The sequence below is a fragment of the Acromyrmex echinatior genome, chromosome 1, assembly GCF_024713525.1.
Source record: "Acromyrmex echinatior isolate Ae372 chromosome 1, ASM2471352v2, whole genome shotgun sequence".
NCBI classification, from domain to species: Eukaryota; Metazoa; Arthropoda; class Insecta; order Hymenoptera; family Formicidae; genus Acromyrmex; species Acromyrmex echinatior.
In genome coordinates this window covers 19891927-19909098 of record NC_141852.1, presented here as the reverse complement: position 1 = coordinate 19909098, position 17172 = coordinate 19891927, and the positions used below count along the sequence as shown (strand labels likewise).

Sequence of the window (17172 nt, the reverse complement as noted above, 5' to 3'; positions counted from 1 at the left end):
ATATATATATATATATATATATATATATATACATATATATATATATATATATGTTCTCATAAGCAGTATATATATATATATATATATATATATATATATATATAGAGATACAGATCTATATATTGAGAAGTGCAAGGAAATATTTTATGAATATATACAGAGTGATAAAAAGTTTAAAGTTTTGTGTTTAGACTGTTTAGTAAATTGTTAGTAATATATATTTACATAAAATAAACTCTGAACTATTATAGTTATATCTTATTAAATGTTAAAAGTAATAATTAGCACTCAAAACACCCACCATTTAGCTTTGATACAAGTTTTAAGGCGCTTCGGGAACACATTAACGATGGTTGTGCATCTTTCCACGGATTTCTCCTGCGGGCAATCAATAAAGTAGTTTTCAGTATAGAGATCTTTTTTGATATTTAATAAGATGTAACTTAATTGTTCCAGAATTTTTTTTATACATTGCTACCCAGGTAGGAACTGACATTATTTGCCGTAATTTTTTTATGTCAAAATGACAACAGATAACGTTAGTTTGCCTGAGTAATGATTTGATAAACAGAAAACTTTGTCACACAAACTTTTTTAATATCTTGTATTTATGCGTTTATATTCATTTGCAAGAATATAAAAACAAAAATCAGCCATAGAAAAAAATTATATATACTTTGGTAATAAACAAATTAGTAACAAACGAAAAAAACATAACATTCTGAACCGTGTTTCGAGTTATGCAATATCTAATGTAGTTAAATTTAGCGATTAAATTAATGCACTTGCATAATTATACATTAGTGCATGATTAATATGTGAATAATTATCATAAATAATTGTAGTCAATGTTGACGTTGCATACAGCAAGATTATTTTGATTAGTAAATGTTAAAGATGGTCATAGTGAAGATTTAATCCTGTAATTTTGCGGAAGTTGCCCATTTATTTTACTCTTGTTACGATCCACCGTGTCTACGGAACGAACTCGAGGGTGGCGTTCATCACGACACGCGACCGCATTGTGGTTGCATTCACATTACAACGCCGTTGTTACGACATTATTCGAGTGCGTGCGTGCCGTGTGCCGAACGAGCATTTTCGAGATTAATTCTTCTATCGTCTCACCGATCAGCCCAACCTACGAGATTGCATAATCTTTACGGAAAGGTAGTTATTATTCTTTCAACTACGACAATATGTATTGTATCGTGGTCTGCGTCAATATCATCCAATATTAATATCACGAGAACATTATTAATATCGCTAATTTACTTTATCTCGAGATTTTCAAAATTTATTCTATTTATAGCATATTTTAAAAACTGCCAAGATATTAAGTTTAAAATATTTTTTTACAATCCATGTTTAGAGTTAAATGTCCAATTTGACCCATTTTGCCATCAAACCAGTTTCAAACATCGGCAAATAAAACACGACTGTCACATGATGTCGGGGTTAAACCCAACAGGTGCAGACGTCGAGAGATTCGAAGGCGCAGAAAAATAGTTACACGCGAGCCTACCGGGCTTTGCCTGTCACCGTCGCGTAACACATATCCCTTCGAATACGGATGAAAGCTCGAAGCCGCCAGCATATCGAAACTCGGGGAGGGTTGAGCACCTCTGAGCACAAGATGTCCTCCTGAAGACTATCTCGGCCTGGGTCCCGCGGGAAACCTCTTCCTTCCTGCCGTTCCTATCTCAGGATACTCTATAGCCTATTCAGATACCAGGCTCACCCTGCTACACCCCCGTGTTAGCCACGCCAAGGGATAGAGACCGAGCGTGTACACGGGAAGAAGAGAGAGTGAGTGAGTAGGTATATAAGGGAAGTCTATGTTACCATGGACGAGCAGCACCATGCACAAGGTGGAAGGCGTATAAGTACACCCGAGTATTCGAGTACTCTTCTATCCCAGCTATCCCGTCGCACCTCGTAGGAAACGTATTTTGCAAGCCTAAATGTTCTAGGAGTTAGGTCGCGACGGTAGACGGAGCTCTATCTCATACGTTAGTCCTTCGAGAAGGACTTATCTGGACCTTTATTTCATAGATCGTTGAAAACGACGATAGCACGGACGACCAGCTGATATGAAAGGCGGTTTCTACGAAATCGACGCCTCTTGTCATTACATTCAAGTCGAGATTCCGTCGTCATGTGCGCCTCGATATCATATAACGCGCTCGTAACTTTTACGTAACGCATGCGAGATAAATTTGCGCATTTAAGCAGATCATAGCCGTCGCGATACCAACACGTTCGTTCCGCGAAAGTTAGATAATGGATAGATTCCACTCACCGATCGATAATGACAGGATCGCTGGGCGTTTCGTTCCTGTTACCGCAGCTCTTCTTATCGCAGCATCGGCTGTAAATCGACAATACGTTTCATTTTATACATTATTCCTGCGGCGAAATTTATTCTTATGAAAAAAGACGCGAATAGATGCTCTCGCGTAGTGTCAGAAGTTTCAAATCGGTCTAAAAAATATCGAGACCCCATGGGATTCGGGAAACTAGTGGTAGTATGCTCCCGAAGTCCCATGGGTCACAATGAGTCAGCTACCCCCGAAGAACGACTACATCCCTGTATGCCTCGTTACGTTTATGCCACAAGGGTGGCATACGCGGAGGAGGGACACTTTTCTAAGTGCAAATAACGTAAGTCGACGTATAAAATAGCTTTACATTAGGTGTAATAAATATTAATAAAAAATTTACCCTTAAATTAATTATTGTCAGAAGTAATTATGCAGATAACAAAAATATAAGATCATTGATATATATATATATATTATATATCATATATAAAACTTCAAATAGAAAGGCATCAATGACCTGTATAATATAAAAAACACATACCTGCACATGACTTCGTGCGTTAACAGAACACGACACATTTCCGGATTTTTGTCTTGTCCCTCGTACATGATTGCCTATAACAGAAAAATATACGATAATAATATTAAATCATTCATAAAATATTATTCAACATTAAAAAAAAAAATTGTTAAAATAATCCATAAATAGCTTGTCATAAGGTTTTTATTTATTTCTATTTTTATCTAATATATAGCTAACTAATAATACGCTAACTATAAATTAGTCGTACAAACAATTATTGCCGTTTACACAATTATTTGCTTAAATTTCTTACGATATCGCGACGAATCTGCTTCTTACTTTCTATATGGAAAGACTTATTTTACATTTTATTTTGAAAAAAGTACTAATTAGCGCGGACGTGGACGACGTGAGAGTAATCCAGTTCGACAGATAATTCAACCATCGATGGGAAATATGTAACGTATTAAGCAAGCTCGTATGTGGATGTGAGTTGAGAAGGGGCTACTTTCCCCGCAGGAGTACTAAGCCATGGGCGGCGCAGGCAAATCCGTTAAGCCTCCTTCACGACCACGCGATTGATTTTTATTTAATGACAACACGTCGTTATCCTGTATTCGTGCACTTACCGATGGGGACCTTCGCGCGGATTAATCGTAGAATAACAAAGCGCGAACAGATAGGTTCGCTTTGATCTCTCGTATATAGCTTTATAAAACAGGAAAATAACTCATCTCTCAACCAAATGTCGTTTTTATCAAAAGTATTTACATACAAAATTAAATTTTATATGCAGAACGTGTTCATGAATTAGTACAACCGGAAAAGAGGTATTTTTAGATGAAGAAATAAGTTGAAAACGTAGAATAACATTTCTTTATATGAAGCTTTGTTTTTGAGGGACTGAATATCTTAGATATTCATCAGTTACATGTGCTTAACTATGTCTTGATTTAATGGATCGCTGTAGACTATACAATCTTACTCTTCAAAGTAAATTTCTTTGAACTTTTTAATGTATTGTGATGTTTTAATTTAGCAATTAAATATGTACTTTGCGAATATTTAATTCATCGATTTTCTTGAAAATAAAGACAAGATTTTTCTATGTTTCGAATTATTATTTTTTTATATAGAATTATTCTCATGATTGTACCACTAATTCATAAACACTCTATATATCTATTCATTGATAGAAAATTAATTTATATGGCAAAATTTAGATACGTTACATGCAACTTTTCACGGCATAATTTCGATAATAATTGAATTAGTATTTTGAGCTAAATAAGTTATTTCGAATGTCTTTTTGCAGAATGATCGAAGTCTTTGATGAAGCGAAATTTCGAAGAACAAACGTGTACAATTGCATTGATTGTACGCGCGATTTTTACGCAATTTCGTGGTTTGCATAACATCCTGAATCGTTGGAGTTCACAACGAGGAGCGATAAAATGTAAATATTGTGAAATACAGTGTCCAAGGGAATTCGTCGAGTTGACAGCATCGCCGCCGTGCTTGGCCGGTTAAACGTCGGTGTACGACGGTAATGGTATCAGACACACTTAGTTCCAGTGTGTAGGTGCGACTTCCAGAATGGCGTCAAATATTTATGCGGAAATAACCGAATTGCAACGTAAACGAACCGCTGTATATATACATCACAGTAGGTAAATCAGAGAGGGATTCGGCGTCGAAACGGAGATGGAAAATAGGGGGGTAAGAATCAACATGGCGAAAGGAGGTATCGCAGACGATGGTAGGGGAAAGTACATGTTCTTGGTAAGAGCAAAGGAAGGAGTTATAGAACGTTACGTGCCATTCGACTATTACGAGTCTTGATAGTAAGGAAACATGCAAACTTATTTATACCAGGAATAATTAACATAAGTATGTACTTTGTACATATTAAGCTCTGTCGCGAGATAAAGATAGCGTTTACTTACACCTAGCCAATTAAGTTTTGTGAAAGTATCGCTTGTTGAATCAGGATTTTTCATTATAGTTGACAGAAACTACACAGAGTGCGATATAATTGTTATGAAGATTGCCTACTGAAATTAATACACTTCTATCAAGCAACAGCAAAATGTTTTCCTTCTCCTACGTATGAATGTAATTTCTCTCTATGTATCAAAATATATGAAATTGAAAGATGCAAGAAATTGACTTTTCTATTGTTACATCAGCTATTTAAATTTGATGGATTATGTATAAACGTGCATAAAAATAAAATCAAGACATAATTCTTCTCTAATGGAAAATCTGAGAATACAAAAAATTAATTCTTACTGGCATTTTGTCATTTGTTTATGCAAATATGCAAAGACGTAAATATTAAATAAAACATTTTTTCAAACTATGTCACATTTGATCGGTTACAAACTTTTTCTTCATTTTACATTGTATAAAAATTATATACGTAGAAAATTATTAATAATTTTTTTTTTATTATTACACATACTAATACAAATGTGAGAGAAATCTCAATAATGCTCCTGTTGCTTCAAAAATCATTAAAATCAGCTTTTACCTCAAAACAATAGGATTTCTAATAAAATCAAAACAATTGGATACTATTATCTTCATTTATTGCACGTACACAATAATACGTCGATTAAACACAACGATGGTCAGGTAGGTCATGTTTCGCGTTACACGTGACATGCAATATTATTTGCTTAACGACGGAGTGCTTACGTGTTTTGTTTACTCAGTGTATGGCGGCAATACATACAGACAATTTGTAAGCAATTACTTTCATCACATGAACTATCTCGGAAGCTACCTGTTTATTTTCGTCACTATCAAGAATTATCTTTTTGGATATAAAAAATATTTGACTAAATATATGAAAGAAATCATGTTTATACTATAAATATAAAACAATTGCAATTACTAAAAAAAGCATCAAAATGCACCGTTCTCATTAAGAAGTGTGTCTTAAAGTCCTAAGTTATTGCAATATCCTGAGTTTAGATTCACATATGTGTTTAGGATTTAAATTTATATATGTGTTGGTCCCAAAAGAGGTTTCACTATCTTTCTTCGCTCGGCGGTTCATTGGATATGGCGGTGTTATGTCGTAGAACGTCTCAAGGGTGAATGGCTGAAGTAGGCGAAGGGTGGTCGGAGGCAACGACATCAAACAGAGGGTCCTGGGGGTGCGACCAGTCAGTACGATCCCCTCGGGGGCCTTTCTTCCGTTGCCTTCTGGTCCCATCAGGAAAATGTTTGGGCCCCCGCAGTAGCTTAATTCCCACGGGAATTACTTACTAAAGACTTATAGTGAAAAGTCCTTTGGAATTTCCGATCATAATCAATTCATGTAGCACAATAACGTAAACTTCAATGCATTAAAATAAAATTTTTTGAAGTTAAAATATATATACCGCAAAAAGACAATTCTTTATATTGCTTTTGCAAGTATATAATAACTGTACAAACTAATCTTCCAACTATGATATCTGTAATATCTGCAGCTTTGAAAATAACTGACTATATTACCATGTGATTTTATCAGTTTCAATAATCTAACAATCAGACAACAATCAAGGCCAGCGGAAACGATCATTCCGATATATCGATATCATTATCGAAATATGTATATCTTATGTTTACCATAAGATATCATATCATTTGATATCAGCAGACGATAGACTGCTATCGCTCAGTGGAAAAAGAACTGGCGTGTATGATAATAAAACCGTAACGTCGTTCTTTTGGTGTCCTCGAAGATGGCAGTAATACGAGAAGGAAAGCAAGTACTGAAGGGAGCAGATAAATTCGAAGATAGTCATTCAAATCTGCCGTAATGATTTCCATTCTGAATCGATTCCAAAAGTCCCCTGGGAATCCCCTTCTATATCGGCCAAGCAATCCCCGCAGCCTCTCGTACATACGCTGAACAACATACATACAATGTTACCCTCGCCCCTAGAAAAATGTCCACCGCCTGAGGGGAACGTCGACCTCTCTTTCTCTTCTTATCTATTCAGGATTAACTTATCTCGAACTTATTATTTCCTTAATCTATGGTTAAAGACTCATATTTCAGTATTAGCTACAGGCACTTTATGTTCTAGACTGATGTCGACACGATTTGATAATTTAAATTGTGCGCTGAAAGAAAATATTGGCTGCAGCAATTTAGATGGTAAAATATAGTATAGCATTTTTAATTGGTTGTAGCTGCCAAATTTTAGTTGCAGCAACCAATTTTTTGTTGCTCTATGGCCTATCCGCAATGTCAATATACAATTTCGACGCAATTAAAAATTGGCTGCTGCAGCCTATTAAAAATGCTATGTCATATTCGGCCAATCTCTTCTTTCAGTGTAGAATCATGAACGCTAAATTAAAAAATACATCTGAAAAGATGCAAAGAACCTTGGAAGAAATAATTATTGCGTAATGTGATCGAACGCGCGCTTTTTGATTTTCCTCGCGAATACTGACGAGTCGACATTACGGTGAGAAAAACAGCCTGACGGCTGACTATCTCCAGCGTCGGATGGAGTTTAAAAAGGTTAGATATACAATTTCCTGTTGTTCATTCATTTAGAATAATGGCGCCGCGCGGTTCTCTGCTTCCTCTACACACACGTCCTGTAAATGCTTTTTTTATCCCCGGAACTAATTACCATTTAGCATTTTTAATCCCGCGAAAAAACGCATTCTGGCTCTCGTTCGTCCCCCTCTCGCCGAGCGGAAGTTCGTTCCCGAGCGCTTAAAAGCGTACGTTGTTAGCGCCATTCAGCCACGCTGCACGAAACTCGTTTCTTTCTCGGGAAGCAGCTCGTATTTTTCTGGAAATTTCACCGAGAAACGGACGGTTCTCAACATCCTGCGCCTTTTTTTTCTTCCCCACTTCCTTTTTCCATTCCTCTCTCTCTCTCTCTCTCTCTCTCTCTCTCTCTCTCTCTCTCGTTCGCATCTCGTTGCACAGATACTTTGCTCGCTGGAATTCCAGGAAGCGAACGTTGATATAGATACTTACCTTGGCGAAGGAGCGAAGAAATTGAAGAAAAGCTTAAGGGTTGGGGGTTTCACCATGAACTCAGCAGCCGACTCGGTGTAGCCAATTATTGCGGATTTATAACCGAGCACCTGATTCGGTCTCGAGAAAAGTTGGCGCGTTTCCGAATCGTAATTTGCAAGCCATAACTCGGCTTGGAGAACTCACCAGGAAAGTAAAACGCATTTGCACGAATACTCTCAAGCTTTCCAATGTAAAAATAATGATAATAATAACAGTAATTCTAACAAATATATACACGCATCCACTTTTGCGAAAAGCAAATTACAAACATTTTAAAATTACAAATATCAAGTTGAAAAATGTTATGAATATCATTACAGAATTAATTTACGATCTTTTTTGATGAAAAAAAATGTAGACGTATTGGATAATTTTTTACAAAGATATAATTACTCTAATTATATTTTATTATTGAAACTGTCGTATAAATTATTCTAAAATATATTAAAAGAGAAATTTATATAATTTTTAAATCAACGAATTTAATTTTTTGATTCAATGAGTTTCGAAGTCAGTGAACAGGTGCAATGCAGATTATAAACAATTCTTTTATCTTCTACGTTTTAATCACGGATAAACTTATTCGGGTTTGTCAATTTTCTAGAGTACAATAGACAGAAAGGATACGTCGACCTGGATTTGCTAAACACTTCGCGCAAGTTGTACGTAGTGGCGCACACCGACACAGTGAATATACAATACATTGATTCTCCTGCCTGTATCTCTTCCTCTCGCTTTGGTAGGACGGCGGAGACGCGTTCAATCGAAGCTTTGATGTATAAATTGCAGCTTTTTCGTTTTCGATTCTTTCCCCGTTCAACTTTCTATTCCCTTTACCAGTATGATTCCGAGGAGGGTGTCTCGGTATCTATCTATCACTTCCGCTTTTCTTTTCCTCACAGACAATCGTTTCTCGACATTCTCAATCTTTTTTTTCTTATTTCGCGTCCTCAATTTACTCTTCTTTTCTTTAGCATAGTTTTCACAAGTTAAGCTTGCTATAGATGTGATTGCATATTTTGAATATTTGCATACACTTCGTACACAATTAAAAAATTGTGTGAGAGATTTTGTAAATTATAGCTAAATAGTTCCAGTATCTCCCTCTCGATGTGATTCTTTTAATTCATTTGTTCTTATTTCACCAATTGCTTCAAAAGATAATACACATATTGATCTCCTTCTATTCTAACCATTCAACCCTATGACATCCCGGATCCGATTAATAAAAGGAATGGATCGCGAATTGAGGACCGGTCTCTGCCGGTGCAAGGCCACTGCGGCTTAGTAATTTAATCAGCTAAAACTAACATCAACTCTGTTTCCCCAACCCTCTTCGTTCCTTCCTCTCCACTTCTTCACCCTACTACCACCCTCTTCTTACCTCCGTAACCGACCAGCCCCAAGATGATTTAATTTGCTAAAATGGTGCGCATATCTCTAGGAACTTGTTGGAAGCTCAGGTCACGACACGAAACAAAATAATTTCAAGTAGTTTATATTTATTTTGTATTGATATAATGGTATAGATGATTTTTAGGAATTAATAAACTTTTTGTTTAAACAATACAACGTTTCAACATTTTTGAACCATTGTCTTTCTTTAGAAATCAAAATTGCGATATACGCAAGAAAATAATTCTGTTCGTTTTTTTCATTTCAAATTATAACTTATACATATATGTAATTATGCCAAGGCTTAATTTAAGTGTTAAAAATTACTAACCTCTGTGCATTTATTTTGTTTACATATTATTTTCTCTAACTTTTACGATATGGTCATTTCTTTACATGTCGTGACATTTCGTAGGTGCGAAACATACCTCTCACGAAGGTGTCACAGGCTAAAAGTTACCCTCGACCGAACATAAAAGGACTTATCGTGCTCGTGATCGCACGGTGTATTTGCGTTTGCACGAAGGTTGTGATCCTTCTTTGCGCCTTATCGGTGCGTCGGGATCTACGGTCCTGGGTGCGGGATCACAACACGTGGTTCGCGGGTCGCGCGCAGAGTTCGCCACGTGGCGCAGATAACAGGATGGGACAGCCGCGCGCGGCGGTGTGCCTGCTTTCCCGGAGGGGTAAGAATCAACCCCCCGGAAAATTAAGTGCTTGTAGCCGAGATGATAACACCCCCGTCCACGTGCGCGCGTCGCTACGACGATTTCGCACGAGTCCCGACGCGTAAAAACGGCACAAGAGGTTGCGCAAGAGTTGCACAATGAGACGATTGGCGTGCTTTTCTAAATTATCTAATTTTTTACACGTAAGACATATTATGCGTAATATTTTAATCAAATTAATCTGGATTTGACATCCAGATTAATTTGATTAAAATATTATGTATAAGAAGAAAACAAAAATGTTCCGTCCTTCCCTATATATTATTATTATAGATATTTAATAATAATATCCTTCAAGTTGCGCGTGTTAAAAAAAAATTTTTAATCATAAAAAAATATTAATACATTAATTTTTATTTTTAATAATATATATATAAATGAATTATATATATTATCACAGAGATATTTGTACTTACTTGTTTTGTCGCAGAGTCTATTAGCCTGACATAGATATCCTGCACTTGCCTGACACCTGAAATGAATAAAATAATATTATTAGAAATGAATAATTTATCTTCTCTTTGCAAATATATTTTAAAAGAGTTTATATTAATTATTTCGAATATATCAGTAACAAATAAAGTTAAATAATACCACCGTTGTACAACTTCCTTCGTTCGCGTATCTCGATAAAAAATATCATTCATTGTAAGCAAAGAAGCATTCCGCGTAGGAATTTGCAACGTCCACGAGAAGAATACGACAAATATGGAAATGTGCCCAAATTTAAGCATACTGCAGGCGAAAGGATATAGTTAAGAAAAAGTTGCATATTAAGAAGTCGATGGCGATACAAAGTGGCTCATTCTTCTCCTTTGATATGCACAATCATTCTTCTTTTTTGTATCATTCCTGATCTTACTTTGGAACATCAAATACATGACTGTGTATATTGAGATGCAACGATGATAGGAAACGAAATGCGCGTACGTGTAGATACGTTAATTATCATGCCCTTATTCCTTTGAGATACAAATTCGAACCTGAAGAATTTGTCGCATCCATGCACGCACGATGTGCTTTAAGGTAAACGATTGCCAGTTTGAGAAGTCCAAAGATGTTTTTGTTTTAATTGCCATAGATGGAGAGAAATTTAAAAAAAAAAAAGTAATTATAAATCGTAGGATGCAGCATGAATTTGATTGGAATAATGTTGAAATTTTAGATAACGAGCTTCCTTAGAAGAGTTTAATCTTCGAGAAGAGTTACACAAGTAACAAAATAATAGCATCAAATTTCAAACAGATACGAAATTTTTAAAATTTTAAATCATGCGTACATATCAATTTTAAACAAACTATAGCTTCTGTAGTTTTTTTGCAATCGATTGTTTTTTGAAGTATGTTTATATTAATAGATTATTTACTCTTTTGATTCATTCGACTTTGGTTACATCATTTGTTCTGACTTATTGTAATTTTAAATATTTACTTTCGATCGTTTCCTTGACTATTTTTCACCTTTCATAATCTTTTTATTATTATGACTGAGTTTGAATCAACGTTCATTCTTCTGTCTGGCGTTTTATGAACTCTCTTTCTCTCTCTTGAGGTAAGTTGTTATTTTAGATTCACATATTAAAAAAAATCTTTAAATTTTTCATTTATCTTATAATTCTTTTCATTAGGACAAACGATTGAGAGTGGGATTCCTCCTTTTTTATCAATTTCAACTTGGAACTCGATTCAACAATGTCGATGTAGCGTAATTTTGAACGCTAATCTAAGCTACACTTGATATTAATTATTTGCTGAGGATGGTTCAAGATTGAGCTGAAACGTTCAAATTTACTTATTTGTTAATTCATTTTAATGAAATATAATTGCTCACTGTTGCTTGCGCTTTCATTATATATATATAGTTTATATATATATAGTTATTTATTATAAATTTTTTTTTCTATTATTATTCTTCATATATTATATATATATTATTATATATTATATTTATTATATATTACTTATTATATATTATATATATATTAGAGGAGTCTCTAATCGGTTTAATTAAAAAAAGTCTAAAATTTTTTATTTCTTCTGTTTTATAGTTATAATTATCAGAAAATACACGAAAAGAACAGTTTTAGAGCATCTAAAAAAAATTAATTTGATATAGATCTGAAAATCATTTTATTAATCTATTAAAATTATTATGTAGGAGGCTCAAGAATAATAAACAATATGTTACAAAAATGTTTGACTAATTTTGCCACTCTCTGAACGTTGTATGTATTATTTTACTTATTCCAAATTATTTTCTGATCCATATATCTAGTTAAATTTTTAGATACTTGAGCAAAGTTGTTCTTTCAATGTAGACTTGCTTCACGGAAAAGATATTACGGCAATTACTCGTGACATATCGGCGTGCATTATTACTGCGCCCTATCAGAACCATGAGCACAGTTCGCCGTGCACATCTCAGCGTTGCAAGTTTTCGAAACTGTTCCTTCCTTCCTGGGGGAGCATTGGGTAATCCTGGGGTGTATTTCGGACAGACACCCCCGTGGCTTCCGGCTTCGCGTGCCCAGTAAGCCAAGTAATCCCGACATAAGACTCCCAGACCCGGCGGGCGCCCAGGCCCGGGCTCACGCCGCATAACGTTATTGCGGATTACGATACTCTGCTCGAAACTAGCTCACAAATTACCTCGAGAAACCGTCGCGGCTTTACCGGAAGTTACGTACGCAGTCGACCGGTTTACCGTATCCGTGGCCATGTCAGGATTTGCAAATACGGGTCGACGCTAAACTGACCGAATAACTGTTATGAGCTTCTGCCGGAGTATCTGGTTTTCTCTGTTACAAAAGTTCTAATCATTAATGATCCAACACGAAAATAAATGGTAAAATGTACTCTATTCTTTTTGATATCCATAATGTGGATTGCAATAAAAAGATCTCATTGTCAGTGAAATGATGACTCGTAATATTTCTTAAGAATAATCTATAAAACATTTATGCTTTTTGATTATAAAAAGTTGCACATGAAAATTCAAATTGCATGCAAATTTAAATTAAGTTATAATAAAATATCATCCATATTCCAATCGCAAAATAATGTTGCTTACAGTAAAAAAATTAAAAAAAAAACTAATATTTCTCTTTATTATAATTAATGTCATGCAGAGTCATTCATCGCTTTAATATTTAATTACAGATTTATTAAATTCCTAGAAAACTATAATGAAGCCAATGTTAAAAGTAGAAAAAAGAGAAAAACAATTCTTTCTTTTTAAATCGATTCATCTTGCATCGTTAAAGGATGTGGAATGTAATTATAAGCGTGCGGAATGCCGCGTGTCAACCTTATCGCCGGCGGTGCGGCTCTTCGCAATTCAAAGCGACGACGATAAAGGGAAGACATGAAGAACACGCTGAATAAGAAAGAAGACTCGCGTGCCATGTCCCGCTGAGCAGAGGCAAATAAGTCTAGGTCGGCGGGTATTAGCATAACTAGGCAACCAGGTTCGAAAGGGGCAAAAATGATCTCTCGAAAAAGTCGACACCGCTCCCATTCTATCGCTCTGATCAGCGATTCTTGATCAGCGGCGCTTTTATTATGCACTGCGATATTCCGTCGGCTCTACAGCCTCATGTATTTCGTCTCCGTCTCTATCTTATCGAGCATGTATTGTATGTATCGTATATTTTCCTTATCGCGTATGTGTGCGACGAATGGCTCGAGAAGCGTGCAAGAAAAGGGCTGGCGAGGAAGGTGGAGAGGTAGAAAGAAGATGAAGAGGAAACGGAGCACGCGAAGATGCTGGAGGAATGAGCGATGACAAAAAGGAGTAGGACCCGATATGGGCGAGAGCCCGTCGTCACTCGAATGGCAGGGAGAGAACGCTCCTTATTTATTATTTAATTACAGATTTATTGCCTGGTCGAGCGATCGGTGACGCCACGACGTGTACAGGAACACCTGATGTGGATCTGCCAGTATAACGGTGGGCTTGGAGAGACGGAGCAACGTGCACCAATTTGTCTCCAGGGCATAACAGGTCGCGCACGCGCGAGCGCGCGGCAAAGTATTTCGTGCATGAAACTTTTATAAACGGCGATACGACACGACAGTCCGATCTACGGCGCATAAATCAGAATCGTGCTGATGTATCGACTATAAAAGGTACATAACTAGCGATGTAACACTCGTGTGCGACAATGTATAAACTCTTGTCTTTGTACATTCTCGTGTTCAATAATAATTACAAATACTTTTTCTTGAGAGAGTAATTCTTTTCAAAATTTCTCTTGTGTCAGTGATGTAATTATATCTTAACGTTCAATTATAAGTTGACTGTCTCTTTTGCCATTTAAATATGGTTCTTATTTGACAAATTTTTATTTCTTAAATGTAAATTTAATTAATTAATTTGCAAATGTATATAAATTAAATATATTTTAATTTTGTTAAAGGAAATAACATGATAAAAATCTCACGAAGTCAAATTTCAAAAAAAAATGTGCGTTTCTCAGTTAGATTTAGAATATGATTCACGATTTATCAAATTCGAATATTCTCCCAATTGTTCTTGTTTCATCAGATAAGTCTGTTACATGTCCGAGCGTACGATCAGAATTCTGATACGCAAAGCCACCAGCTGCCAATACGGATGGCATTGCGTTCAAGAGAAAGTATGGATAAAATTGCATGACGATAAGGAGAGGCAAGGACACAAGTATTCTCTCGAATGAAGGTATTGAGGCAGAAAACCAGAATATGGCGAAAGAAGGCGCGAGAGAGATGAAGAACTTGGCTGACGGTCCGAAAGGTGTGCCTTGGTATTCTTTAGTTTGCAACAGTTAGTTGCTTCTTGTTCGCGATGTTGGCGACACGTTTTAGTGCCCATAGATGGGAGCGCGGTCCCTCAGTCAAGCCAGTCAACGCAAAAATCTTGCATTGATTGATCGGATCCCGGCAATGGAGACGAAGGGAAGCACTGTAGTAAGAGTCCCGGAAAAAAAGGAGAATGGAAAAGGCAGAGGAGACAGAAGGAAAGGGGTGATTTCATAGCGGAGACGGAAGAACGATGGTCAAAACAAGGGATAAAGTGACGATCGCGGTTTGTTGACGTTACTCTTGGCGTATATGGAATGAAAAACTATTAGGCCTGCATACAGCGCCTTGTAGCTTTTTAATGTGTTCACGTTTAATGCGAGCACGTTTCTGATGTCTGCTGGTCGGACCACCTTCAAAATGTTTGCTTCTTCTGCTCTCCTTCCCCGTCTTTCCTTATCTCTCTTTGCGCCTCGTCTGTGCGCACATATTCGTGCGTTTCTTTAAGATGGACCCTTTTTGCCATGCCTGGGCCAGCGACGTAAAATATGTCTCTGTTGCGCCCGAGCCTCGAAAGTCCCTGAGCTTTTTAGCGGTCTTAAGAGACCGGGTGTCCATGTGGAATGTCGATGGCTCGTCATCATCGCTGCGAATGGAGCTATTACGTGTCCCACTGTGCGATTACTAATACAGATCGATTCGAGGCTCTATCCGATCACCTTGTGAATGTAATTGGTAATACTCACATACTATACACGCGCACACACATAATTTCGTCGAAATAGCGTTTAATATTTAGCAAAAATATTAAATACGCAAAAAGTTAGTTATAAAATAACTAAATACACGTAAAAACAAATAATCAAATTAACTAGAATTAGCTAACAATTAAAACTTACTCATAAATTTAATTAATCGATAATTTCTTAGACACCAGAATTGCCGATGGTGTCATTTTGGATCCACAAATTATTTCAATTTTTTTTTTGTATTAGATAATATACAATTGTCTTGATTTTGTATTAGATACATAGTGTAGAATGTCGAAAGATTATGTTGAAAGAATATAAAACGAATAATTCTAACGATACAAATACCAAAATAACTTTCCGCTAAATGAAAAACAAAAATAGGCAATTACTAAATCGGTGCTTCCAGCAGTTTTAGCGGGATATCAATTAACAAGTTGAAAAAGAGATTAAATGTAACTTACCATTAGAATAGAGCAGATGTAGACTGTACTGAATACCATTGTTCGTCTTTTGGCCTTCAGACTCCTGAAAGAATAGACATAATATATCTATATATTTTTGATCACAATGGATATATCGTATTTCGTTTTAAACCGATCATATTGTCGAATTATCTACAATTTCTATCGTTTAAAAAGTCTAACTATTCAAATGCGGTCTCGCGCGTTCTTCGCGTTCCATTCTATTTTAATTAAGTGCATCGTGACGCAACGCCTGTGTGTGCCCGGTCTGCTCCACCTCACGCTAATTATTAATTTCTTGATGCGCCGGTAAGAGCTATGCCATTACGTATGGCGTGCGATGCATAATTATCATCCTGCCCCGTTGACGAGTCATGCGTGCACCGTGCCATATGCCGCGACCACGGTAATGCATTTTCAACTACCTACCCCCGGAATATCATGGTTGGTGGTACACCCACGACCGCCCTCTCCGTCCCACAACCACCGACTTTTAGTTGTATAATACGGCCTTTTGACTCGAGGATAAACGTTGGCAGTCCGATCGATTTTACGTCAAATTAACGTAATTACGCGCAAAGATGTGGCAAAACTTCATTGGCTTGTTTTGTTATTCTATCGCATATGCAAATGATGGTACATGATTATTTGCAATTATCTTAGTAAATTAATTGTAAATTAATTTTCTGTGTATTTTGTATGGTTTCCACGATTAATTAATTAACGTAATGATAGCTCCGATTTCATGGCCGGGTACATTCGACAGATGTTACAGTAGAACAGAGATTCTTAATGTAAGATTATATTTGACCGAATTAATTAACTGCGATGAAAATAAATTTCAATTAACTAATTACAAATAATAAAAGCTATATATAAGGATAATAATTTTTAAGTATCGTAAAATAGGATAAGTTTGGTCTAAAATTAAAATACCATGACCATTTTGACCCATGTTTTGATAATGCCCAGACAATACGAATGTCAAAATTGGAATATAAAAAGTGTCTCAAAAGTGTCTTGAAGATGTCATATGTACTAATTTTAAATGCATGCTATCTAGCATTTTTTTTAAATTTATCCAAAGTTATCCCATTTTACGATTATGTAATAATTTGTTATGTACTTTGTGCATATAATAAAAAATATATAATACTTTTTATAAAATAA

At 36.0% G+C, this 17172-nt stretch overlaps 1 protein-coding gene across 3 annotated transcripts in view; it reads right to left on the bottom strand.

Moving 5' to 3' along the window:
* kn (EBF transcription factor knot) overlaps positions 1-17172 on the bottom strand; it is an 86806-nt gene that overhangs the window by 54639 nt on the left and 14995 nt on the right. For all 3 annotated transcript variants that reach the window (XR_847251.2, XM_011070658.2, XM_087404942.1), the window contains exons 3-6: positions 16003-16066; positions 10428-10483; positions 2866-2939; positions 2303-2371 (exon numbers count right to left, since the gene is read on the bottom strand). Coding sequence is in view for 2 of the 3 variants with exons in the window: in XM_011070658.2 (XP_011068960.2) it covers positions 2303-2371; positions 2866-2939; positions 10428-10483; positions 16003-16066 (263 nt within the window). In the remaining variant the exon portion in view is untranslated. The remainder of the gene's footprint in view (positions 1-2302; positions 2372-2865; positions 2940-10427; positions 10484-16002; positions 16067-17172) is intronic.